The 27,480-nt window shown below is 46.4% G+C and overlaps 2 protein-coding genes across 4 annotated transcripts; one reads left to right on the top strand and one right to left on the bottom strand.

The window, feature by feature from the left end:
- Positions 1 to 1,694: 1,694 nt before the first annotated feature.
- Positions 1,695 to 7,470, bottom strand: ATXN1L (ataxin 1 like). The gene is made up of 2 exons (XM_034426737.3): positions 6,692 to 7,470; positions 1,695 to 6,615 (listed from the first exon to the last, which is right to left on the bottom strand). Exon 2 carries the CDS (start codon positions 6,584 to 6,586, stop codon positions 4,604 to 4,606), a length of 1,983 nt encoding a protein of 660 aa, XP_034282628.2. The 5' UTR covers positions 6,587 to 6,615; positions 6,692 to 7,470; the 3' UTR covers positions 1,695 to 4,603.
- Positions 6,817 to 25,717, top strand: AP1G1 (adaptor related protein complex 1 subunit gamma 1). 3 transcript variants are annotated; one of them, XM_034426736.2, is made up of 24 exons: positions 6,817 to 6,893; positions 7,401 to 7,824; positions 11,034 to 11,237; positions 11,764 to 11,888; positions 12,301 to 12,442; positions 12,744 to 12,840; positions 12,930 to 13,006; positions 14,106 to 14,201; positions 14,290 to 14,370; positions 14,452 to 14,550; positions 14,838 to 14,893; positions 15,565 to 15,678; positions 18,407 to 18,547; positions 19,336 to 19,390; positions 21,128 to 21,250; positions 21,348 to 21,437; positions 21,552 to 21,679; positions 22,005 to 22,109; positions 22,813 to 22,954; positions 23,163 to 23,292; positions 23,382 to 23,471; positions 24,034 to 24,194; positions 24,335 to 24,433; positions 24,660 to 25,717. In XM_034426736.2, exons 3-24 carry the CDS (start codon positions 11,037 to 11,039, stop codon positions 24,759 to 24,761), a joined length of 2,454 nt encoding a protein of 817 aa, XP_034282627.1. In that variant the 5' UTR covers positions 6,817 to 6,893; positions 7,401 to 7,824; positions 11,034 to 11,036; the 3' UTR covers positions 24,762 to 25,717. The 3 variants fall into 3 exon arrangements, with proteins under 3 accessions (XP_034282627.1, XP_087733499.1, XP_087733500.1); XM_087877373.1 differs by lacking the exon at positions 6,817 to 6,893 and having other exon boundaries at positions 7,788 to 7,885; XM_087877374.1 differs by lacking the exon at positions 6,817 to 6,893 and having other exon boundaries at positions 7,817 to 8,192.
- Positions 25,718 to 27,480: the final 1,763 nt, after the last annotated feature.

Here is a 27,480-nt window from a genome sequence, read left to right as displayed (position 1 = left end):
GATAGCTCATGGGAGGCTCGATTACATCTCTCCTTTTGGCTGCACACCACCAGTAGTCTTTGTAGTCTGCTCCATCTTTCACATCTATAGCATTACAGGAAAAAACACTACCTGTATAGATTTTTTTTAATCCCACCCTTGCAAAACAGAGGCAACTCAAGACAACGAGCATACTTAATATTCCTATTTTCCTCACAATCCTGTGGGTTGGGCCAAGAGAGCGACTGGCCCAAAATCATCCAACCAGTTTTTAATTTTGATACATGACAGTGGAAATTTTTTTTCCAAAGACTTCATTGCTGCGTGCCAAGTGCTACACTGCAGTTTATTTTTTTTGATGCTAGTTCCTTTATTGACAGTCAATTCTGAAAGGCACAAGTAATCCATGACGCCTCAGGATCTTCACTGGCAGTTCTAAGGCTGGCTTCTATTCCTATTACTAGATTGTCTTATTTAAGCCAATTGACTTTGATTATAGAGTTTGCAGAACATTTCCTTTTTCAGTTATTGGAGTAATATTAATGAAGCAGATGCTTGGTGTTTCTTCCTCCAGTTTTAAAACATCTTCCAATCTGACCTTCAATAAATATCCAAGCATATAGGTTGAATTAGGGAAGAGTATACAACCTTGTCTGTCTCCTTGACATGTAGCCAGTCTCTCTTCACCTTCTATCAGGAATGTGGCTTCCTGACTATAAATTTCCTGTGAAGACTAAGATGTTCTGGGATTGCCATTTTCCTAAACACACTTGTTTAACATAGCCAAAGGCCTCCCTGTAATCAATGAAGCACACCCTGATTTCTTTTTGATATTGATTCCTCAATTATTCAATATGGATTGACAATGTCTTGTTCCTCTGCCTTTTCTAATGTAAACTTGAACATCTGACATTCCCCTCTCCATTCTAATCAGTGTTAGATAATCCTAATTATTTTGTTAAATGTAAAATTAAGAATACTGTGCAACAGTTTGCACTGCCTTTATCTTTGGTGTGTAGAATGAACTCATCCAGCCTGGTGTTCACTGTAGCATTCTCCAAATTTGCTATAGTTTAATTAAAATCTACTAATTGCTCCCAATTCAAATTGTCTAATCCCTAGTAATTTAGTACTTTAGCACTAGAGGTTCTTGTAAATAGATATCTTCTCAGATGGTAATTATCCTTACCAAATAGAATTTCCTTTCACTTTTGCTTGATAGTCTTTGAATTATTACTTTTCTGTCAACTGCATCTTTAAGCAAACCAATTTGAGGTTGAAACTTTGAGGTAAGAGATCTTTTGGAAAACATTGTTTTTACATGTCTGTTTCATCTTCACCATTTTCACAGATGTGATACTACTAATCTCTTCATACAAATCTCTTGTATTCTTTCATGAACTCTCTCAGGTTCAGATTCCCTTGGCAATTTCCACTTAACAACTTTGACTTCATTATACCGTTCCTCTGGCTTCTGGGCACTAAGGTCTTCAAAACAATACCTCATGTTCTCCTTGAAAAGGGTGGATATATGAATAGTAAGCATATATTCTCCTAAAATATGACTAGATAGTCAACAATCTGGGATTTTAAGCCTTTTGGTTTTTCTTTTAGCTACAGTCTAAAAAATCCAAACGTCATGAACCAACTTCAATCTGTCAGTCTTTTAAAACAAGTGAGCTTTGCTGGCTATAAGAAAAATCCCCAAATCCATCTTACAGCAATGTCTTTATTAGGCCGTCACAGAAATATGCAAACTTTTAAGAATGTTGTTTAAAAACTCTGTTGTTTGGGGACAATCCTAAGTGCTGTCAGAACATATTACTTGCTAACAGAAAAGCAAGCTTAGAGAACTGCATAGGTTTTGATGAGCTGCTTCTGTCCATTTTGACCATATCGGCACCAATCTTCCTTTTTCACACTGAACACAGACTGTATAATCAGAAGACAGCAATAACCAGTGAATGTCTTTGGCATCCATATGTCACATTTGAAGACCAGCTGTTATTACCAATATGGGGGAAACAATGAAAAATTAGGGAAGGAGAGTTCATGATCTGTCCCTGTGCAGCACCCTGTACTCCATGAATGAATCTACTGCAAATGTTACTAACAGTCACGTTAAATTGTCAAAATGATGCTGAGTTATAGTTGGCGTTCCAGTCCTTACCTTCTGGGTAGAATTTGCTCCACAAAGTAAACAACAGAGATAGCAAGAAAAACTATTGGCATATAATTAGGTACATGTGTGTATGAGTGCACATACATATATATGTGTGTGTGTGTGTGTATGCCATTTATAGCCAAGTTAAATGGAGCAAATTTGAAGAGCTTAACAATAAAAATACAGCCTGCGTTTACAGCAATATTAAATCATAAAAACAGGAAAAAGGCTCTCACCCCAAATACATATATACAGTACATGTGGATTTATTTAAAACAGATACAAAAAAAGCACAATAAAATAGATTATCCTCCTTAGACTGTAATGTGGCATTAAAGATCAGGGAGGAGAAAAGCAGTTGGGGGTTTGGCTAGTCCTAAGGCGTTTGCCAGTATATCGCTGGCTAGAGAGTAAAAATAATGATTGGTTGTAGGGCTGCAACATGTACAACTCTGGTGACATCCAGCATCCAGTCCTCGTCAGCTAAGGTGCTATCTATGGAAAAGGACCCGGGGAGGAAGAGGGACCATCAGAGAAGTTTCTTTTGGGCCTGCCCTGGCCCCATCATGATTGATAGCAAAAGGCTTTCCCTTTCATGAGCCCTTCAGGGAGCTCTCCTTTGAGGCTAAGGTGCCCTTGAAGAAAGGGGCAACTGAAGCAGCTTCCAAGAAGAAAGGGCATCTGACAAATGCCGTCTCAGAGATGAATTGTTCTTAGGGTTCATGGGCAACAGGACAGCCAGGAAGATGCCAATCCCACAGTATTGGGTATTAGGAAGCCACCCCTGCAATTGCTAGAATTGGGCACAACTTTCTGTAGTGTCACATGAGAGAAATAGCTTATTGCTCTAAGTAGCTGGCTCTCTCAAGTCTCTGTGGGCTTCACAGAGCAATGACTAAACACATGCCTGCAACTTGTAACTGTCTTGTCAACTCTGAGACATGCCTCTGAAAACAGGAGGGTGAGCAGTCTGCCATATAGACACAAACAAAACTTTGGACCCACATGGCTGAGCTGTCCAAAATTGAGGGGCTAAGTTTCAACAACTATGGACAACTTGCATTGCAACCTGGAGACAGCTACCCATTTTGAGAGAAAGGATTAAACTTGTTTGCAGCCATGAAATTACTGCCCCTTTATCTGGCATCAGACAGAGGAGCACAGAGATTAGTCAGGAGGCACACGAAGGAAGTTCAGGGGACCCTGAGAGGAAGTTAAGAAAGGCAGATATGTTGGACAAAAGGTGGCTAGGAATAGTGCAAAGTGCCAGGGCCTTTGGGACAAAACAGCAAAGAACCCGGCAGAGAAAGCAAGGTCACCTTTCATCTAGAGTTAGGGATGGGCTGATGTAGAAACTCAGCACTCTGACCTAGCAGAATTGCCAAGCAGTGGAATTGAAGCCACACTGGATCAGAGAACATCCATGAGAAATAAGCCAAGGTATCCATTTAGAATTATTAGTAGTAGTGGTTGTAACAGCTGTTTTGGAGGGAGATTTTGTCATTACACCAAACTAGGCAACATAGTAAACCTCTGGCTAGAGCTAAGAGCACAGTAACAAGACAGGAAGATGCTCAGCATGGCACCATGAAATGAAGCAATTCTGCATCATTTTCAGTGCAACAGACTTAAAACTGTCAGCCACTTGCAATTTTTACTTACTATTTGCTAAAATACAAGTCTTATGATGTCTACTACCCCTTTTTAGTCTCTGTTGAAGTCGGCAATTGATAAAGGGCACTTTCCTCAACCATAGCCTTTGTATGCCTGCAAAAGCAACAGCTATACAGTTGAACACTGGCTCAGCAATGGATGTTTGAGAAAGTACTGGCAGCCAAAGCAGAAACGGAATGCAGCTTTCATGGAAGAACAGTATTCGTTAGGCAGGGATGTTATAGCAGAAGTCAGCAAACTAAGGGGTCTGCCAATAAGCACAAATCCTTGTTCTGCTTCTATCTACTTCCCCTATTAAAAAAAGGCCATAGCTCTACGTGGCAAGTTACAAAACTATGCACTGGGTAGCAGATTTGCTGAACGGGATTGCTAGATGCTTCTTCTCAATACAATAAGATATACAAATATCTCCCTGAGGAGATGCGGAGACTCCCAAATTGGACTACTGCAGTGCCCAGACCAATTAGTCAAAATATCTTGACCAAGACCTGAGCAGAAGACTGGACAATTCCCTTAGCCCCCCCCAGTGACTGACTCTCTCTCTCTCTTGCTGAAAGCATCTTGCTACCTATGAGCAAGTGTCCAATAAAGTGCTTGCGTCTTAAGGGACCTGGTGATCCCTCTCTTCATCTCACCTTGCAGAAAGCAGGGGAAGATGGGAAGAAGTTCTGCCGGTAGAATGGTTTAGGCACACAGCTGGAGGAGCTGGACATCTCTTGGTTGTCAAGAGAAACTGATTAGTGGCCAGACTATCCAGCATGGCACTGATACACCCACCATCAGAATTCACTTCCCTGCATTTGAACGACCCTCTATGGACAACTTGACTTCCTGGGGAATAAATGACGGGCGAAGCAGGGATAAACGAGGCTCCTCCACTAATTTTTGAAAACTGGGACCTGCCCAGCCATATACAGAAATGGGTTCCAGATAGGGGGGTTCCTGGGATAAGCCTAACACTCCTACTCTTCTCTGTAATGGAGTCTTCTCCCTCACTTGATCTTGTGACTCCCGAAGGATTAGTCCACTCTGCTCAGGCTTCTCTTGGATAGTGCCCTGAGAACTACTTTGTGGAACCAACTTCCCATTCAGGCTTTGTAAACTGATGGAAATACAAACATCTCCCACCTGAAGCTTATGACAAGGGAGGGAGAAAAACCGAGCAGTCCTCTCTGGGCTGCATGATGACCAGCCTTGACCATACACAAAGAAAGGGTGCTCAGGGGGGACATCAATGGTCACTTTGCTCTGCTGTTCTCCAACTACAAAATGTAGCATTACAAAGCCCTGCCAGGGGCTTTCCTGAATGTCCACCACTGTGCTGGAATCGATCTTGAGGCCGCCACTCACCTCTGCACTGCGCACAAAGTCTTGGGTTTGAAGATCCTCGACTCGCTTGAGCTCTCCAGTAGCCAACTGAATTATAGCTCCTTTCATGAAGTGGGAGGGCAGGTGGCCCTGGGAGTGGGCAAAAGCTGCTTCCGGCTGCATCTCTTGGGGTGGTACATCAGGGCTCACTCTTTCCAGGCCTTCCTGAACTGTAGGCTGAAGGGGTCCTAAGACTAGTTTGCCATTGACCAGAGTCAACCTTTTGAGAGTTTGCCTAGAGCAGAGTTGCTTCTCGGGAGACTTCGCAGAGAGTCTTTGCAAATGGCTCTTCTCAGCAGTAACTTGTACCGCGTTTCTCCCTGACTCCTCTTTCTTCTCTGCAGCATTACGATGAGACAGGTTAAGGGGGCTGAAGTTATCCTTCTGCTGAGCAGAACAAATAGGATATTCCGAGAGAACTCCCACTACCCTCTGCACTTCTAGGTCTGGGGTACTTGGCTGAGATGGCACTGATACCTCCATTCTCAAGACCGGAGTACTTCCACTGTACTCTTCAACAGTCCTTGGCCACTGCCCTTCAGCTTCACTCTCCTTTGCCCCCACAGCAGACCTTTGTGGCCCATTCATTGTGAATCTTTTGAGATCAAGCTGCTTCTCCTGCAAAGATTGGTCTGAGTTCAGACCAACGGCAGCCTCAAATGTCGAGTAACCTGCTGGCACACGGGACATCTGGTAATAAATTGGAATCTGACCGTGCGAAATGTCCAGAAAGTGGCCTCCGATATGAGGCTGCAAAGGGCCAGAGGGTGAAACAGAGGCAGAAGGTTTGCCAAAAGTGTGGGTCGCCTGTGTAGGACAGGACTCACTGGCCAGGAGATTTGGTGCGTAGGGCACAAAGTGAGGGACATGAGAGGTGGTGAGACCAGCTGAAGGAGACAGCAAGTGGCTGGGGAGGAAGCCATGAGGCACAGTATAGGGCAGTGAGTAATGTGACCCCACAAACTGCAAAGGGCTGGCAGGGAGCTGCGTGTAATGGATGGGTGGATAGGGGACTGAGGGATGCTGCTGCTGCTGGTGCAGCAGCTGCGAGGTCAGGCCGTAAGCAGCAGGCAGCGGACTCACGTTCACCACGGGGGCGAAGGTGGTCGGGGGCGCGGCCACCTTGTACAAGCCGTACTGGTCCACGGTCAAGCTGCCCAGAGTTTCCCTGGGGTGGTCGCCGTCGCCGGGGTGGTCGCCGTCCCCGGGCTCGGTGTAACGCGAAGGCGCGCGGCTCGGTCTGCCCGCCGCTGCCTGAGGCCGCTCCGACAAGGCCTCCCCCGCCGGATCGCGCTCGGCCAACCTGGCCGGCTCGTCGCCGTCGCCCCCGCTGGCGGACGGCGGCAGCTCTCGCTTCTTGGGCGGGAGGCGGCCCTGGCCGCGTTCCTGGACCGCCCGCATGGCGCTCGCCGGCGGAAGGGGGGCCTCACCTGCGGAGGCAAAGAAACCAGCAGCGTTAGAGGCTCGGAGGGCGGGAGGGCGGACACCCGGCGATCTTTGGCTTACCTGCCGCCTGGGCGGCCTCCTACCGCACTTCTGCCGCCGCCGCCTCGCCCGGGCTCCATCCCGTTGCCGACCCGGCCCCGCCCTCCGCTCTCTCGGCGCGCCGGAAATGCTTCGGATGTGATGCCAGCGAGGCGCGAGGGGGCGCGCTGAGATGACATCATTCCCCAGCCGGCGGTCGCCGTAGCAACTCTACAGGAAGCAGGTGGGACGTGACGCCACTGCCGCGCGCTAGAATCTCTCTCGCCGGGGCCGTTTTCCTTCGAGTAGCCGGCGAGCCGCTCCGGTTCCCCACGCGAATGAACCCGGCTCTCATGGCTTAGTTCCGCTCTTAAGCTGACCTTTTCGTAACAGACTCGCGCCGTCTAAGGTCGCTGTGAGCGCTCCCACCGCCCCCCACCCCCATCCCGGCGAAGGGCAGCTCCGGACAAACCTTCTGGGCCAGCGGTAGACACGCTCAGCCGCTGCCGGCCTCGAAGCTCGTTTGGTCTTTTTCCCGTCCCCGCGGCACCTTGCCCGGGACAGAGCGTTCGGACCGGGATTTTCCGCGCCTTCTCCAGCGGGTTGGAGGCTGTCGCTCGACGCCCGAACTTTTAACCGTAACGCCGTTGCCCCCCTCCTCCCCGAGGGGCAGAGGGACCTGTTCCGGAGGGCAGGGCCATCCGCGACGCCTCTTCACACTAGTGCAGCTCCCATTCTTCCCGCTTCACAGGCGCCTAGGAAGAGATGTGCCCTCGGACGGAACCTTCATACTCGTCAGCGAGTTCCAGCCGGGCGGTTATGGCCGGCGCGACAGCCGCGGTGACTCGGCAGGCGTCTGACGTCATCAGTGCTTGCCGTGGAGCTCTCTTCGTGTTCCCCACCTCGGACGCCTCCGCTTGAGAAACGAGTCCTGCGGGCGGGTGCTGCAGTCGCGCGCGCAGCGAGAGTTGCCGGGGCTCCGAAAAAGGGTCATCCCGGGGGCCGCCCGCCGAACAGTCTTAGCGAGTAACCGCCGCGTCCAGACGGAGATAAGCCAGCAAGTGCCGGCCGCAGAATTCCTCCGCCTGCGGTATCGGTGCTTTGGTTCCGCCGTCGCCATTTTGGATGCCAGGCTCTTGCCGCTGTCGCCGCCATCGCTGTAGGGACCCGGCCCGGTGAGTGTGCGCTCGGAGAAAGGCGGGGGGCTGGGCCGGAGCGCTCCCCCCCAAGGCGGAGGTGCGTCTCGAGTCCCCTTTCGCGGCTGCCCCAGCTTTTCCCGGCGGCTTGGCCTGGCGCTTTTCCGCACGGGAGGCGAGGGCCCCGGCTCGGCTCAGCCCCGATATCGTCTCCGGCCGTCGTGCCCCGGAGAGCCGGCCTGGCCCCGAGGACGCAGCCCAGACCCACCTTCGCTCTCTCGCTCGGGGAAACCTGGAACGACGGCGTTGCCGGGCGGCTCTCCTCCAGAATAGTCCGATAGCTATGAGGCCATCAGCGACTTCCGACATTGGGACAGGCCCCGGGAATTGTTCTCCGCGGAGAAACAGTTTGTGTTCTTTTTGATCGTGTTCTCCTGAGTGGCCGTTTTGCAAGTTAGAGTTCTGAGTGTTCTGGCTTTTTCCCGTTAGTCAAAGTGGTTCAGCCTTCTGATTGCCGTCTTCCAGCTCATTCCTTTTTTCAAGATCTGCATGTAGCATTTCAGAGCAGTTGATTAGCTACGAACCTGAAAAGCTAAGACCCCCAAAGAAGGGAAGGGGTCCCTTCCAAAACTTTGAAGATAAAAGGAAGCAAACCGGGAAATTGAGAGGTTAAATATTACGTAGGATTACCCTATTAACCATGGGTAAATACGTGCCATGCTTTTGGTTAGCAGGTCTGTTGATGTTGCTATGTGGGAGCATCTTGTAACAAAACTTAAAATTTTATTTGCAATACTGGATATTGTGATTTGACTATTAAGATTGTTCTTGGGCTCAGATATCTATGGTTTAAACATTCTCTTGCATTCATGGCTCCTGTTAAAGTAACAGCTCAGGCCTATGGCTGGCTGAGCTTTTGCCTACCTTCAGCTGGTACCCCCAGTTGCAATTTTTGGGGACAGCAGTAATTTCCTCATATCATTTTGTGTTTTTATTACCACAACACACTCTACATGAGGCCACCTTTGATGATAATTCAAGAATTGAATTAGTCAGAATGCAGCACCATAGGTGATATAGTATAATCTGAAGCTTCCAGAACCAATTGAAAGTACTGATCTTAACCTATAAGGCCTGGGCTCCTAGGTACTCTCCTCCAGTTCGAATCAACCCATCCTGTGCACTCATGTCCAGACCCCCCCATAGGAAGGTAAAGTATTGGGAGGGGGGCAGAGACAGTTCTTAGTTGTGGCCCCAATATAATGGAACAGCCTGCACCCTCAGGTACATTTGTCCTGCAGCCATGAAGAAAATGTGTGCTACTGAGCAAATTCTTGCTTTCATCTCTCCTCCTATACCAGCACCCCCCAACCTTTTTGGCACCAGGGACCAGTTCTGTGGAAAGAGGTTTTTCCGCAGACTGGGAGGTGGTTTCGCTTACTGCTTGCATCCCATGGATGGGGCATCGCTTGTTTGCGCGGACCAGTTTCTGGCATCCCACGGACCAGTGCCTGTCCACAAGCTAGGGGTTGGAGACCCTGTTCTATACAATTGTCTATAGTAGATCATTTTAATTTGTTCCTTCACACACCTTTATGTTACAGTGTTTAGTTTGCTTTCTTCTCTGACTCAATCTTAAATGTAATACAATATAATAAATCCTAAAGTAACTTCTAAATTTCCATGTTGTGGAGGGAAAAGCTCCTAGGAATGTGTATGATATTTTTCAGGAGCAAAAAGGGAAGTTTGTCATAAGCAAACTCCTCTGAAAAGAATTTGTATCTGGAAAATTTGCCTGTGTCTATGAAAATGGATCTTGTAAAATACTATCTGGGTTAGTTCATCACAGTACATGTGATAAAAATCATGGTTTTTATCTATGGTTTAGTGAATACTGTATATAGCATGCTACAACACCAAATAAATCATAGCATAACTTAGAACATTGTTTGAAGCCTCCTGGTGACTGATTTTGTATCCTGTTTTTCTTTTGTGAGCTCAGGGTGGTATATGTGGGAGTCTCCTTTTAATCTTTCCCCCAAGTGACCATCTTGTGAGGTTGATTAGGCTGGAAGAGTAACAGGACCAACAACAATGAATGCAATCCATGGTTGAATTACAGAACTTTAACCTGGGCCCCCCCAGATTATATATTAACCATTAGATTCCCCTGACTTTCAGTGTGAATAATTTAGGTTAATGCAAATGATTAAATCACAGCCATAGAAGCTATATTTTAGGGCGATGCATGAATCCAACCCTAATATTACATATTTGTATATAGGATTCCCATTACATCTTATAGAAGCATTACTGAAAGTTCACCAAGTACACCTTGGTGTACCTTAAGTAATGCTGCTTCTGCTGAATGGCTCCCTAAGTCACACACTGGATCCAATAATGAAAATAATTGGAAGACTGCTAATACAGATGTTTTTGAATAATCTTTTTTGACTTTGGTTAGCAGAGCTCCATCCACGAGCAATGGGGAATACATCTTAGATTTGTCATCTTAGATTTAAGATTTTGGAAGAGCTAGTCCTAACTCTAAATAAAACTTGCTTCTGGTAGCTGGGGGAGGGACTGGTTGATAATTAACAAAGTTTTTGGATACCATATCCGTCTTTTGACTTATTACACTGAAAAACAGAGTGATAAGTTTGCTCTGATGATGTGAAGTGATTGCAGAGAGTGTTGAGAGAACGCAGGTATATGTAAAGAAGCATGCTTGGAGAACATGAAGTAAACAAGTGAAACTGAGTAAATTATACTTGTATTGATGTTCTTTTAGATTTTAGGCAATACTTCTGTCATTCTGCAGTTTGGTTGGCATTGATCTAGAGAAATTGCTAGAGAAATCACATATAATTTGTAAAAACCACAGAGGGAATAGCCATCCCAAAGGTGCTGCATGGTTTGTTAAGCAAGAACCTCACATGGCCTTGACTTTGGACTTCCTGCCAGCTTCCTAACTGACTTTGATTTTGAGAAGCTAGCAGGGAATATCAGAAATCAAGTTAATTCTAGGGGGTATTCTTTGTTAGTAGTAGGAGTGTTGTTATTTCCACACATCCATGGGTTACACTCTATAGAATAGTCTGAGACTGCTGGCTTAGGATGGCAGCCCTGAATTAACCATAAGAAATACTGGAAATGGAGACAAGATTACCAAAGAGATTGTTACTTGGGAAATTCTGCAACGGTCATATGTCTGCAGCCATTGATTTAATCTATTTTCCATTTATTAGAGGATGCCAGCCCCCATCAGACTCCGGGAGTTGATCCGGACCATCCGGACTGCACGCACACAGGCAGAAGAAAGAGAGATGATTCAGAAAGAATGTGCTGCTATCCGATCATCCTTTCGAGAAGAGGACAACACATACCGCTGCCGGAATGTAGCTAAATTGCTGTACATGCACATGTTGGGCTATCCTGCCCACTTTGGACAGGTGAGCCACCTTCTTTTGAAATGTTAAACAGGCGAGCACTCACAGATCCTTGAAATTTAGACCCTGGACATGCAGCATTCACATTTGATGGGCAGCCGAGCGCCTTACAGTTTTTACCCTTTTGAGTGTGGGAGAAAACTTCTGGAAACTCCTGCAGGAGTAGGATACTAGAGAGGAAGAGGTTCTCAGTTTCCATTGATGGCCAAAAAATATTTCTCCACATTATATGGTGGCATAGATTTTGTTTCATGGCAGCCCTTGTTACTTCAGAAAAATAGGAGAATGGGATTATTCAGGCAAAAGGCCCTTCCCCAGGTTGGTGTTTTCCAAATAAGACTTCAGGTATTAAGTCAGCTTTGATCTGACTTAGAACAAATAGGTCATCTCTCCTGCCCCCAGATTTGACATGATGTACCTTTACCTTTACACAGCCTTGAATTTTTGGGTGGGGATCACTTTGGCCATGCAAAGATCTTTCTGTAATAAAATTGCTAAAGTAAACGGGCTTCTACTGTCCCCCTTGCAGCTGGAGTGCCTAAAGCTAATTGCCTCTCAGAAATTCACAGACAAGCGCATTGGATATCTTGGAGCCATGTTACTCCTGGATGAGAGGCAGGATGTTCATCTCCTCATGACCAATTGCATCAAAAAGTAAGGCTGCTTGTTTTCCTGGGACTGAGGGTGGAAGTAAGAAATATTGATCTAGTGCTTGGGACTTGATTCTGAGAAGTCTGTGTTCTCCTACCTCAGACAGAAAAGAGAAGCGTTCCTGCATAGAATGTAAGAGACAGCCAGGTAGTTGAGTTGAGCACAACCTTCCCACTCACGACATGTAGGCGCCTGGCATATCATTATGTGTGTGAGGTGGCTTGGCGCTCAGACAAGTGATTCTTGGCCAGACGCTTCCAGAGACTTTAACTCTCTGTTGGTTGAGAAACTATTTCATTTGCAATGCACACACAGTTGAGTTTGGCTGTCCAGAAATAACATCTGATGCACTTCCTCCCCCAGTTCCTGGCCTCTTCCTGGTAGTTCCTTGACCCGTTGCTTTCTCAATCTGCAGTGACCTTAATCACAGCACCCAGTATGTGCAGGGCTTGGCACTCTGCACCTTGGGCTGCATGGGCTCTTCTGAAATGTGCCGGGACCTTGCTGGGGAGGTGGAGAAGCTTCTGAAGACTTCTAACTCCTACCTGAGGAAAAAGGTACCTCACTGAGAGACTAAGTGGCATTTTTCTGCCATTAGTGGCTGGTGAAATAATCTTTCTTCTTACATGAAGACTTTGGCTTACTTCATTTCAATTGTCGGGAAGGAGGCTGTACTTATGGGAGCATTTCCCTAGTTGTTGCCTTTCTCTTGGCTGTGTTTATCTCCTATTCTTGCAGGCTTCAAATGTTTCTGCCCCAATCTTGTAAATTCCAGAACTTGAATAAAATTCAAATAAAATAGCCTATTTCTTTGGGGAGCACTGAAAAGGTACTTAAAATGCACTGATTCATTTACAGGCAGCCCTATGTGCAGTTCATGTCATCAGGAAGGTGCCTGAGCTGATGGAGATGTTTTTGCCAGCCACAAAAAACCTGCTGAATGAGAAGAACCATGGTAATAATTCTTTTTAGCCATAGCATCTTTCCATAACATTGTGCTGCAGTAGCCACATAAAATGTGGATTCATGTGCTCCTTTACACAGGTGTCCTTCACACTTCTGTTGTCCTCCTCACTGAAATGTGTGAAAGAAGTCCAGACATGCTTGCCCACTTCAGAAAGGTGAGACCATGTGAGAGTTTTGTGGAGTTGGGTTTCTGTTCTTGCCCTTTGAACAAGAAGAATAAGCTTCTGGTTCTGGTTGTGGCAAGATGGTTCCTGATTGTGGGCCAGGATGTGTATTTCCCGCCCTGTTAGATACACACACGATAAGCCGCTCCCCTTTCCGCCTGTTAGAATCTCTTCAGCGTGTTCTGTTTTATGAACAAATTGCCTATCAGATGTAACTGAAAGCAATGTATGCCAAGGCAGGAACTCTTCTGCCACTGCTTCCATCGCTTAGCCTTGAGGTTGGAGCAGATTAGCCTTTGCCTGGCACCAGTGGATGCAAAGGGAAGAAGCCATTGTCCCTTGGGGAAGGCTGTGGTTGGGAGAGGAGAACCCTCAGCATCTCAAGTGTCCTGGCTGCCTGAGTCTAGGCTGGTGATGGTGGTTGATGCTGCAAACTGAGTCTTCTCTGCACAGTACTTACCTTCATCTCTTTTGTCCCCTTTCTCTGCTTGGAATCCTGCTCTGGTGGGTTAGAATGAAAAGGTAAGAAGGTGCTCCCAATTCCCTGCTCCCACCCCCCACCCCCCAACGCAATGCATGCTTTGCTGTAGGCTGGTATAGGCCAATGCTCTGCCTACTGCTTTTCCTCCTCTCTGCTGAATTAACCCTGCTAGTCTAGACTTGGAGAGACACGCATTGCTGTAACCGCAACACTTCACTACTGTTTTTCTGGTGTGTTTTCACAGGACGTGTGTAGTGGCAAAAGAGGGAGAGAGAAGGATGGGCTGGGTTCCAAACATTTCAGGGCTGAATTCAGTGGGCTTCTATTAATAGGAGCCACCTGAGCCTATTCAGAGATTTTTTTTTCTTCATCAGTCTTATGACGACACCCCACCCCACCACTTTACATATTGCAACTGCCGCCTTTTTTAGTTTCTGTGCTGAGATATGGACTGCTGCCATCCAACAGTACTGCATTAAAAAATAACCCTAAGGGTTAACTATGCTGGGGAGAAGCTAAGCAAAGAGGCTTTTCTTTGTGAGAGATTTGTCAAATAGAACCATGGGTCATAGAGTCCAAAATCCAACTCTTGATATCTTTTCTTTTCAGCTTGTACCTCAGCTTGTTCGCATTCTGAAAAACCTTATTATGTCAGGCTATTCTCCGGAGCACGATGTTTCGGGTATCAGTGACCCTTTTCTGCAGGTTAGTTGTTTTGAAGGCAGGGAGCAGAATTGGCTTGCTTTGTAAGGCATCTTCAGGAACCTGAAACAACAAATGTAATCTTTTTCAGGTTCGAATCCTGCGGTTGCTGAGAATTCTTGGCCGAAATGATGATGACTCCAGTGAAGCAATGAATGACATTCTTGCGCAGGTGAGAGGATTGTGGACAGGTGGTGGTTGGGAAGTCTTGGACTGGAAACCAGAAAATTGTAAACCATCCTCTGTATTCCAGGTGGCCACAAACACGGAAACAAGCAAAAATGTGGGAAATGCCATTCTTTATGAAACCGTCTTAACTATCATGGACATAAAGTCTGAGAGCGGTCTGAGAGTACGTGACTTTGGCTTTGTGGGTCCCCAAGGAAAAATGGCTGCCACATTGGAGCATCGCTTTTCCAGGCTTCCTCAGGAGCACCAGAACTTTTCAGAAGGAAAAGTCTGATTGGGGCATCAGTGGGATTTAGCTATGTGCTTTAATTCCTTGGTTGACCAATGTCTTGCCTTGCTACTCCCACTCTGCCCACCTCCCCCCCCCCCCCGACATTTTCTGTTGGAGAGCAGAAGAAAATTTTGACAAAGAGATTCTTTGTGACCTTATCTATCTCTATCTCTCTGCAGGTGCTGGCCATTAACATTCTTGGTCGGTTTTTACTCAATAATGACAAGAATATAAGGTAAGGTTATCAATGCATGTTATGATTGGAACTGGCCTGACATTCTGGTCAGCACCAGGCATCTCTTAAGTGTGGCCAGGAACATATTTTCTGCTTACTCCAATACAGTAGTTCAATCTAGGTTCTTTTGCCATGATGTGATATTTTTATTGCTTAGCTGTTAATTGATTCTGGGAGTTTGAATAGACGTGACTGCCCCTTTGCTCTCTGCAGGAGCCCTTCAGTGTGGTCCAGTGCAGAACAGCCATCATCATCTAAAGCAGCGATGGCTAACCTGTTTGCCATCGCGTGCCAAAAGCGGAGGGAGCGCGTGAAGGGGTCGCGCACACATGTGCCCACAGCCATAATTCAATGCCCCCCTGTGCATGTGCGCGCAACTCACCCCCACCCCCCACGCTCCCACCACTTTTGGCATGCAACGGCAAAAAGGTTACCGGTAGGCCCGTTTTTCACCCTCCCCAGGCTCCAGAGGGCGAAAACAGCCTCCCCCACGCTCCTGGAGGCCGGAAATGGCTGTTTCCCAACTTTCTGTGGGCCCAGAAGGCCCGAAAATTAGCTGGCTGGCGCACACATGCGCTCTGGAGCTGATAGGGCAACGCTCATGCCACCTGTGGCATACATGCCATAGTTGCACCATCACAGATCTAAAGTATTCGTTTCTTGTTTCTCAGATATGTAGCCTTGACGTCCTTGTTGAAAACTGTGCAGACTGACCACAATGCTGTCCAGCGACATCGGAGCACCATTGTGGATTGCTTAAAGGATCTGGATGTCTCCATCAAACGGTGAATGAAGTTGGAAGAGAAGGCCAGGCTGTGATCACAGATAACTCTTTAGCTGCCCTGTGTTTCTTCTGCCTTTTTTTTCTTTTTTAGCTAGTCTTTCCCAGAGAACCAAGTACAGTGGGGCAAAAAAGTATTTAGTCAGCCACCAATTGTGCAAGTTCTCCCACTTAAAAAGATGAGAGAGGCCTGTAATTGTCATCATAGGTAAACCTCAACTATGAGAGACAAAATGAGAAAACAAATCCAGACAATCACATTGTCTGATTTGGAAAGAATTTATTTGCAAATTATGGTGGAAAATAAGTATTTGGTCAATATCAAAAGTTCATCTCAATACTTTGTTATATATCCTTTGTTGGCAATGACAGAGGTCAAACGTTTTCTGTAAGTCTTCACAAGGTTGGCACACACTGTTGCTGGTATGTTGGCCCATTCCTCCATGCAGATCTCCTCTAGAGCAGTGTTGTTTTGGGGCTGTCGCTGGGCAACACGGACTTTCAACTCCCTCCAAAGGTTTTCTATGGGGTTGAGATCTGGAGACTGGCTAGGCCACTCCAGGACCTTGAAATGCTTCTTACGAAGCCACTCCTTCATTGCCCGGGCGGTGTGTTTGGGATCATTGTCATGCTGAAAGACCCAGCCACGTTTCATTTTCAATGCCCTTGCTGATGGAAGGAGGTTTGCACTCAAAATCTCATGATACATGGCCCCATTCATTCTTTCCTGTACACGGATCAGTCGTCCTGGTCCCTTTGCAGAGAAACAGCCCCAAAGCATGATGTTGCCACCCCCATGCTTCACAGTAGGTATGGTGTTCTTTGGACGCAACTCAGCATTCTCTCTCCTCCAAACACGACGAGTTGTGTTTCTACCAAACAGCTCTACTTTGGTTTCATCTGACCATATGACATTCTCCCAATCCTCTTGATCATCCAAATGCTCTCTAGCAAACTTCAGACGGGCCCGGACATATACTGGCTTAAGCAGGGGGACACGTCTGGCACTGCAGGATCTGAGTCCCTGGCGACATAGTGTGTTACTGATGGTAGCCTTTGTTACGTTGGTCCCAGCTCTCTGCAGGTCATTCACTACGTTCCCCTGTGTGGTTCTGGGATTTTTGCTCACCGTTCTTGTGATCATTTTGATCCCACGGGGTGAGATCTTGCATGGAGCCCCAGATCGAGGGAAATTATCAGTGGTCGTCTTGTATGTCTTCCATTTTCTAATTATTGCTCCCACAGTTGATTTCTTCACACCAAGCTGCTTGCCTATTGCAGATTCAGTCCTCCCAGCCTGGTGCAGATCTACAACTTTGTTTCTGGTGTCCTTCGACAGCTGTTTGGTCTTCACCATAGTGGAGTTTGGAGTGTGACTGTTTGAGGTTGTGGACAGGTGTCTTTTATACTGATAACAAGTTCAAACAGGTGCCATTAATACAATGTGATTGTCTGGATTTGTTTTCTCATTTTGTCTCTCATAGTTGAGATCTACCTATGATGACAATTACAGGCGCCTCTCATCTTTTTAAGTGGGAGAACTTGCACAATTGGTGGCTGACTAAATACTTTTTTGCCCCACTGTACTATATCCAAAGTATTGTTTTCCCTAGGTGGCTTCTGTAAGATTCTGCCTGTGTCAAGATGTGGATCTCAGCAGTCCTAGAGATCTTTGGAGTAATCTATCCATTATAGTAAATTTCTTTGTCCTTTGCTCTGGATAAAAAAATAATGACGTGCCCTAAGAATAGCTTGCAGTTTTGCTTACTGTTTAAATGTTTTGATGTTGAGAACTAAATATTCATTGAAAAACTTATCAGATTTGGAAGGCCAGGTAGAGTTGTAAGAGCCAGCAGGGGTAGGTGGGGCAGAGGCTATAAAATTTAATTTTTCAAATCTCACAGCATTTTGCAGATCCTATCCACAGTTTTAAAATGCAGTCCTACTTTTAAGACGCATCACTAATTTTCAGGTTAGGTCTTATTCACTGATGTCTTTTTCATCCTTTCTATCATTGAAGATACTATTTTTGCATCAAAAAAGAGATCTGCCTCCTACAGAATTTCTGCTTTGTGGAATTTTGAGTCAGTTTTGAGACAGATGTAATAAATTGTAGATAGAGACTTAAGATGTCAGAAGAAAGAAGGGCTGTCTTGCAATTTGTCATGGCATGTTGTTATTGAATATAAATGTAAAAAGGAATGGTTATCTGCTGCAGTTTTAACGGATCTCTTAATTTTTCAGTGACTACTTAATGCAAGTTCTCTTGGTTGTTCATTAAGCTGTCCTAGCAAATCACTGTTGTTGAAGTATTGAAATTCAGAGGTTGGTAGTCATTACTGCCTTGGAGATGATCTCAAAGTTTAGGAAATTATCAGAACTGGGAATTGAAATGCATACCTGGTTGATTTTGCTTAGCCATTGGAGGACAGGAAGGGTTCTTTCTGGGTTGGGACCTATTCAAAATTTGATAATTTCATTGGCGAGGAAACAATCTGGCAGTGCTAAGAGATGTGGCCTCTTGATTCATGCAGATGTAGGATGACACTTGAGAATGACTTGGTAGACACAAGTCATTAAGCAAGCATACCTGTGGCCCCAGAAATACTCCCAGGGGTGCCATGGTTCTTACAGGGCCCCAGCTTCTTCCTTCTACATCAGGTGAAGTTGGGTGCCATTTCCTGATGATACCCTATGGCTAATGAATCCCTTTCATCTTTCACTTTTCCCAGGCGTGCAATGGAACTCAGCTTTGCTCTTGTGAATGGGAACAACATTCGGGGAATGATGAAAGAGTTGCTGTATTTTTTGGATTCTTGTGAGCCTGAGTTCAAGGCTGATTGTGCATCAGGAATATTTCTTGCAGCAGAAAAGTAAGATTTCTTCTTAAGAGCTTCCATAGATTTGTTTATGGCCAGTCTTGCCATCCATTCTAATCCTGCCACCAACATTCACAACATGGGTGTCCAACCTTGTGGCTTGCCTGGGCCACATTGTGTGAAGAGGAATTGTCTTGGGCCTCATATAAAATATATAATATAGTTAATGTATATAAATCACATAATGTTAAAAGTTTACGATCTTGTGGGGCTGCAGTATTATCTGTCCAAGGCCGCAGATTGGACTTGCCTGATTTAGAGACACTGTTGTAGGAAAGCCTGCTTGACTGACTGGTTGTATAAGAGGTTTTATCTCATCTAAAAGGGCTACCTTGGATTTTACTGGTGTCTGGATCAGAAGCTGTTGACTGGAGAGACCTTTGCACTAAGCAAGGGAAGTAATGGGTTTCTTTGCTGTTTGCAGTGAAACTCTCTTCTTGCTCTGCCATCCCACTCTTAGCTGTTGTGTTGACTTGAACAGCTACGGAAATTGCATTCCATTGGAGAAAGGGTGGTACATTTGTGTGCTGGAATCATGTCGTTAGGCCATACTTCCGGCCCAGATGCCATTGAGCACTGAACTAACAATGATGATCATCATCATCGCTCCCCCAGAAATCCCCCTTTGCCCCAGTGCAGGGTTTAACTTCAGTTCACAAATGTCTGCAACACAATCTAGATTACTCCAGTAATTGTGCTTGAATATGTGGGAAAATTTGGAAATTGTCGAGCAGATAAGTGGCATACGATCCTTTCTGAACATATGTTTATTGATTTTCCAGATATGCTCCTTCTAAACGCTGGCACATAGATACAATCATGCGCGTCTTGACAACGGTAAGTATGGCTTCTACAGAGGCTTCACTATGATTTCGTATGCCAGGCAACAGGCCTTCTTCTGATGCGTCCTTGTTTAGTGGCTGCAGAGTGGGATTGTGCTCTGCTCATCATAGTCTGACTGGCTGCATTGAAAGAGAGCCAGGGACTCCTTGCTGGATGTGGGCAGGAAGGATCCAGTTAGCCAAGAATGCCACAAATGACAGGCATTACACATTGTGAATTTGCTTCTGGGTGTGATTCAAGTGCTGCCTGTAAAGCCTACATGATGGCCTGGGACCTACCTTATAGGGACTTGTCTCCTATAAGATCTGCCTGACTGGTTCAGTCTGGCAGGGTTGACATGCTTCTTTCAATTAAATAGTGCCATCTTTCTCTAATTCAGTGCAGCCCTTGGAAATTAGATTATCCCCAAGATTTGAACACCCTACTGGTGTTTCAAAGGGCCTTGAAGGCCTGGCCCTTCACATGGCCTTTGACAAGTGTGATTGAAAACCCCCTCCTTTTTTCTTTTTTTGTTCCCATCTGCGTGTATTAGTCTCTCCTGCATCTGTTCTTTTTACTTTACATTGTTTTCTTGTTTAAAATGTTTTTAACAATTAGGTATTTTTATTAGGCATAAAATGTTTTTAACTGCTCAGGCATTGGGAGTCAGGCAACTCATAAATTGAATAGATTATTTTTATTGTTTGCAATAGCCATCTGCAAATAATGCAGATTATTGAAGACCATTTTAAATAGTTCGTGCTGTGTCAACCTCTTTAGAAGCCCTTTCACCCTCGGAACTGCGAGGCCACTTAAGAATCCCTCATCACTTTCTCTGTTTATTCTACCAGTGTGCAGTGGAAAACTCTTTTTCACAGTAATCTTTGATGACAGCAGTTGGGAATGGAATTTCCATTGCTAAGTAATGCAAGGGGGAGGAAATGGCAGGGGCTGCAGGGTGCAGGAACACGTGTCAGAGGCATAGATCAGGGAGGTGCAATGAAGGTTGGAGTGGGTGTGCAGGACTGCTATGGCAACGCTCCCCAACCTTTCTGGCTCCACTGAGTGGCAGAGGCAGCAGCCGGGGGGGATGGTTTCATGAATGCAACCTAGATTCCCCCCCCCCCCCGCGTGTGCAAATGAAACTCCACACACTCGCCTGCCGCTTGCACGGCTCAGTTCCCTATGGGCCACGGCCTGGTAGCGGTCTGCGGAAAGGGGATTGTGGACCCTTGTGCATGAGAGGAGAAGATAGGAAGGCTTGTGGCTTTCCCTGCTGGCTCTGCCACTGACTTTCTGTGGGCGCTGGCAGGGAAGGTCACAAATAGCAACCAGGGCACAGCAACCAGTGGGAAGCACAAATGAGTTGCCAAGTGCCCAGATCTTGACTGTGCATTGAGAGGCTGTTGGAATGGGTGGAACTCGTAAGGACTGGTCATAACCACCATTTGTTCAGTGCCATCATAACTTCCAACAGTCACTGACTGAGCTGTTTTGAGGAGAGTTGAACTATGGAATTTTGCAAACTATGTTATGCTAGTATAGCATTTTATTTTATCAGTTTAATCACTTTTATCTGAGCACTTGGAATCAGTCTGATTGTAAGGGACATATAGAGTTGAACTTTACATTCTATTATATTTTTATATAATTTGCTGGTCCAACGTCTGTAGCTTTCCCAATAGAAACCTCTTTCTAAGTGCCAAACCGTGGCTAAGGTGTAATACCGTCGCTTTTCCCCACCCACTCCAGGCAGGGAGCTACGTTCGTGATGATGCTGTGCCCAACCTTATCCAGCTGATTACCAACAGCATGGAGATGCATGCCTACACTGTACAGAAACTCTACAAAGCCATTCTGGGAGATTATTCCCAAGTAAGTCCTGGGGGCGGGCGGGAACACTCTTTTGATTGTCTCCAGGTAGAGAACATGGCTGAACTATCAACCGTCACCTTTCCTTCTCCTCTGCTAGCAACCCCTGGTACAGGTGGCTTCCTGGTGCATTGGTGAATATGGAGATCTCTTGGTATCTGGTCAGTGTGAGGAGGAAGAACCAATCCAGGTTTGTTGACTGGAGAAGGGAAGAGGATGGTTGTGATTTCTGGGGCATGAGGTTTTGGCCAGGCAGCTGCTTTCCCTGGTTCCTTACCCCTGTCCAAACCTCTGGTTTGCCCAGGTCACAGAGGATGAAGTCCTTGATGTTCTGGAAAGTATCCTTGTCTCCAACTTGACGGCGTCAGTCACACGGGGCTATGCCCTCACCGCCATCATGAAACTGTCAACGCGGTTCACTTGCACAGTCAAGTGAGTCCTCTGGGGTATGGAAGAGGTTTGCCTTTGCAGCTGAGTCTCTAGTGCTCTGCTTAAAAGCTTCTGAAAAGAGCCAAACTCTCCAGGAAGCTGGCATTTGGAAGAGGAGTCTCCAGCGCCATGTTCTCTGTTGAACCTCAGAGGAAAACTTTGTGACGGAGGTCAGGTGTTTCCATGGGCAATCCATTCTGTGCCACCAGGGCCACGGTAGTTGTGTCTCGAACCTGCTGCAGCAAAATGCTTGGAACTGGTAGGCCTGCTAAAGTAAGCTCTTTGCTGCCTTCACCATTTCTTCCCTCTTCCCTTTCTTTCTCTGTAGTCGCATTAAGAAGGTGGTCTCGATATATGGCAGCAGCATTGATGTGGAGCTCCAGCAGAGGGCAGTAGAGTACAATGCCTTATTCAAAAAGTATGACCACATGAGGTGAGTACTGGAGACCCAGGTCTCGTTGCTTTTCCAAACTCTTCATTGTCCAATGGTGCACCTTGAGGTGCATGTGACGAGACTAAAGAGGGACTCCTGCTGAAAGATAGACTTGATATCACAGCTCTTCGTGCATTATCTTTGCTCAGTCGGCTATCCTGCTAGTGTCCTGAAATAATGAGCGGCTCTATTGAAGAGCAAATACTTTTTTGGAGGATAGTTATTGTCTTCTAATTAGTTTAGAAGTCACATTTCCAGTATGGGCAGATAGCAGTAGACAACATAAGATTATCTAAGAAACACTTCTGAAATTTAAGAATACTTAACCATGCATTTCTCGGAGTGTATCAATGATAACTGTCCACTTCCTAAGTTCTTCGCAAAACTACATCTCTGGCTGAATTCACGTAGCCTAATATACCTTAAGACTAGATAAAGTAACACTGTTCTTGTGCAGTATGTTGTGCCTAACAGAAAACCACTATTATTGATCTGTTTGCTATGTCCTAAACACACATTACAAGTGCCTGCTATCAGCTGAAAGAGCTTAACTGATGGCTTGATGTGCCTCTGCTAAAGAAAGGCATTTTTGGGCCATTCTTGTTCCTTTATCAGAGAGACCCTCTGCAACGGGCAGTTGCCTTCTACCGCAGTTCTCCATGTGAATAGAACCATAGGATTTGATTACCTTGCTCCCTTGCAGGTCAGCTCTGCTTGAACGTATGCCAGTTCTGGAGAAATTGGCAGCTAACGGTCCTACAGATGTTACTCAGCCCAATGGGGAAGCAGAGCCAACAATCTTGGAGACCAAGCCACCTCTGTCCAGCCTGCCACCAGCCAGCCAGGTAAGAAAAGTGAATGTTTTCTGGAATTCATGCTCTCAACAAAAGTGGCTGCAAGAGTGACTTAAACTACCATAAGATCAGTTGATGGTTTTCTTGCTACTCCTCTTCAGATATTCCCCTGCTTAGCTGCTTCCCTGGGTGTTTTCTACTGAGTTGCATGGTCTTTTGTCTAGAGAGATTAATGGACTGTCTCCATGTTTTTCGTTAGGCCAATGACCTGCTGGATCTTTTGGGAAGCAATGACATCACTCCTGTCATATCAACGGCCCCTTCCAGCAAGGCAGCTTCAGCTGGTGGGGAGCTGCTGGACCTCCTTGGGGATCTCAATCCAACAACAGGTGAAATCCTGTGTTCGGGTGGGAGAAAATCCGGATGGTGGGAAGCCCAGTTTTGGGGAGCCATAGAACTTCCTGTGTTGCTTTTGCAGGCCCTCCAGCTCCTGCCCCACAGATACCACAGCCTCCATTTCTGTTGGATGGACTTTCTTCACCACCCATCTTCAATGATATACCTTCTGGTGAGAATGTAGAATGCTCTGGACATGAGCTAGTCTGATATATGGAAAGAGATTGCTAACATATAAAAATGTATACAGCTCGTTTCTATTGAAGATATTTCCCAAGTTGACTGAGAACCCCAATCAAAAACAAAAGAGTATTGCTAATCAAACCTACTCAAGCAAACAAGCCAGCTTCTCGTGGGGTTGTGGTGTAATATTGATTACCATAGCCTGGTTTTCTAGAGCCAGCATGGTATCATGATGAAGGTATCAGACTAGAAATGGGAGTCTGTGAATTCTAGTTCCATCTTAGGCCAGAAGGGTGGCCTTGGGCCAGCCTTAGGAAGGAGGCAGTGGCAAGCCCCTTCCAAAGACCTTGCCAAGAAAACCACAGGGACCGGTCCAGGCAGTTTCCAGGACACCACTCCAGAATTAAAAGGAGAATGAAACAAAAGCCAGGCATTCCCCTGCAGCGTGATTCCTCACATATCCGCCTGTGAGGGTGTTGGAATCTGAGCTTCTAAAAGGTAAGGGAGGTTGCAGGCGGCCCCAGAACTTGAGCAGTGCTGGTTCTCCACAGGCATTCCTCCAATCACAGCCTACAACAAGAACGGGCTGAAGATTGATTTTGCTTTTGAGCGCTCCAACACCAACCCCAGTGTCACCGTCATCACCATACAGGCCTCCAACAGCACTGATGTGGACATGACAGATTTTGTTTTCCAGGCTGCGGTACCAAAGGTGAGTCAGGTCTTAGGCTAACCTAAGATGTGGTTTGGCCATCAGAAGACTGCTGCTAGCAGCCTTGCAGAATATTTCTGTGAGGGCTTGCTTGGCATTGCCAGGAAATCAGCCTGGCTCCCTTATTTGTTCCTTTCTAGACATTCCAGCTGCAGCTTCTGTCTCCCAGCAGTAGCAGCATCCCAGCATTTAATACAGGGACCATCACACAAGTCATCAAAGTCCTGAATCCGCAAAAGGTACATAAGTGAGGCAGTTTTCCAGTCTTCCTTCAGATGGCCTTTAGTAAGGGTTGTTCAGATTGAAGAGGGAGGCATAAAGGAAGCAAGGGAGCCTTGGGCAAAGGAAGAGGCGGCTTTTGCTTCTTCTTCGCTTGACTCCCCTCTTGGTATCTTATCTGGCTAGGGCTGGACATTGGCTCCTCTCCACCCCCTGCTCAGTTTTCACCTCTCTGGTTTTTTGCAGCAACAGCTCCGCATGCGGATCAAGCTGACATACAACCACAAGGGCTCGGCAATGCAGGACCTGGCAGAGGTCAACTCTTTCCCCCCCCAGTCCTGGCAGTGAGCTCTGCTCTCCTCACCCTACCTGGTTGGCCAAAGGAATGTTGGGCAGAGCCTGTGACTCCAGAAGTTCCCCAGCCTCTCCGTGGCTGGGGGAGCTGCTGCTGCTGCTGCTGCTGCTGCTGCAGAGGACGAGGAGCACTGGCCTTGCTCATCCTGAAGCATCTCTCTTTCGAACCTCGCACACTCTCTTCCCCCTCCTGAACTGCTGAGCCCCATCCACCACAGACGCCATGTTCCCTTGTTTGGGGAAGGGGGGGCACATTGGGACATGTGCTCTCTCCTCCCTCCCCTGAGAAGGGGGCTGCTGCTGTGCTGCTGTTGCCGCCTTGTGTCCAGCAGATGGGTGGGTGAGATGGGTTTGGGTTTGGCTTGGCTCCTTCTTACCGGGTTACCATCTTTAGACGCTTTTGTTCAAGGAAGCTGGTGCCCTTCTTTTCTCCTTGGGTTCCCCTGATGTTGGGGCCCTTTTCTACACATGACTGCACCCTTGGTGAGCAGTGATTTGAGCCCTGTATGGATCTGCTGTTCTGGACAGAAACGCTGCTTAGAGGATTTGGCAGAACATTGGGCAGTGAAGCCAAGCCCATTTTGGGCCAGTGCCTCTTTGAAGAAGCATCATGATGGACAAGACTGACTGCTCTAGCAAGTCGTTTTTCAGTGTGCCCCATCCCAAATCTCGGACCTCCTTTTGTCTGTTCCTTGGCTGTCAGCTGTGGTAGGATGAGTAGAAAGGAAGAGTGTGTTCCTGGGCAAACGTCTTAGAGATGGAGGGGGGGCCCATTAGCTGCAGAAAGACTCATCTCAAGATTCCACTGCAAAGCTGCTTCCCGCTCCGAACCCCCCCCCCCTTTTCATTTCCTGAGTCTGTCAGTCCTGGGTTCCATTTGAGTTTGTTCTTCTGGGACATTTGTGTTGTATCTGTAATACTGGCACTGAAATAAAGACCATCTGGTTTAATGAGATGTCCTGCTTTTAATAACTGGTTTGGGACTTCATGTCCCAAATGGGGAGTGCAGTGATCCAAAAGTTCAGCAAGATTTCACAAGAACTAGTCTAATGCAGAAGTGAAAGACTAAGATAAGTGTTTATAAAGGAGTCCTTTGTATTCCTATCCTGGATCCCTGCCTGCTTTGCAGAAAAAGCAATTAATCTGCTTCTAGTAAGTATGAGGGGTCTTTGTTTTCCAAGAGCTGGCACCATGGCATAGCAAATCTCTACACAATACAGTTTATGAATCAGGTTGATCGTATTGCACCCCTTCCCCAACAGGCTACTGCTCTGAGTCAACTCCGCTCTTCTAGATTTATGATGTTCCCACATACATATTTTTACCACTCAGCTCTTTATACTCAGTCTTTTATTACTCAATTCAAACAAAAGTCTCAAAAAAGCCTTTCCCAAAGTTCTAGCAGTAGTTGGGAGGAACTGCTGTTTCACTCTGGTTGCTCCTTTCCTAGTTGCTATCAAGCTTCGGGCAAGACTCCCACCAGAATATACTGCTCACACTAGTTTGTGGATACAGCTAATCCTTGACTTAGGACATTTAGCAACCACAGTTATGATCAGAAAGGGTGTTTTATGGGCCATAAAGTACTTCTGCCAGGTAAAAGGTTGTCCCCATACAATCACAGCCACATTTCAAGTGTTTGGCAACCAGTTCACATTTATGATCAGTTGCCAAGTGCCCCGCAATCAAGTGATCACCATTTGCAGTGTTCTCTGCTGGCTTCCCCACAAAGTCACTTGAGAAGCCAGCAGGAAAAGATTTCAAGTGAAAGGGCTAAAGGGAGCTGAAATCCTTTGAGGGCTGAAGGAATGGAGCTGAAATTTTCAGGATTTCAGCTACCTTCCTTCAACCCAATGAAGGATTTCCCCTCCATGCATGAGAGCACCTGAAATCCTTTGGTGGGCTGCAGGAACTTTTGAGAGCAAAAGGGCTGCCTGCCAAGAGGATTTCAGTTCCAAACAGGCAGCTTCTTCACTCTGTCTACTTAACAACCCAGGAAATTGCTTAAAGTCTACAACTGAAAGTACCAGTTGTACTTGAGCAGAGAACGAAAAAGCAGTCAACATTGTGTTTCACTTAAATGACTGCTTCACTCAACAATTGAGATTCTAGATCCAATTGTATCCGTAAGTCAAGGACTACCTGTAGTTTGTGCCCCTGGCAATTGACTGATAGTCCTCTTGCCTGCTTGTAATAAGCTGCCAATTGTCCATGTTGCTCATCATCTTTCTCCTACATCCCTCCTCACATTGTCTTAGCATTTTCTCTTTTAAGATAAGATCTGCCACAGATAGATAAGATCTATCACAGGCAACTGCAACACTTTGTATGCCTATGAGTAAAATTACAAGGGAATGTATGCATGCATGAGGGAAGTAGGGGCGCTAAGTGTTTATGACAGGCTGCAAGTGCTATTTCAAACTTCAGAGAGCAATCCCAAGTTCATTCCCTCATAGCATAGCTATGCTATAGCATGCTCTCTTTGTGACACAGCATAGGATCTAAGCCTGTGATGGTGAACCTATGGCATGCGTGCCGGAGGTGGAACGCAGAGCCATCTCTCTGGCCACGCGAGCCATCGCCCATTGCTCTTCCAAGTTCTGGCATGCCAGCCAGCTGCTCTTCACGCGCGTGGGAGCACCGGAAACCAGAAGACCAGCTGCCCAGTGCGCATGCACGTGCCAGGAAGATAATCTTCAGGTTTCTGGTGCAC

This window comes from Pantherophis guttatus, chromosome 11, assembly GCF_059756535.1.
Source record: "Pantherophis guttatus breed Tessera chromosome 11, ASM5975653v1, whole genome shotgun sequence".
In the NCBI taxonomy this organism is placed as follows: Eukaryota; Metazoa; Chordata; class Lepidosauria; order Squamata; family Colubridae; genus Pantherophis; species Pantherophis guttatus.
Note: the sequence above shows the minus strand (reverse complement) of the source record. Positions and strands in the feature narration are given on the sequence as shown.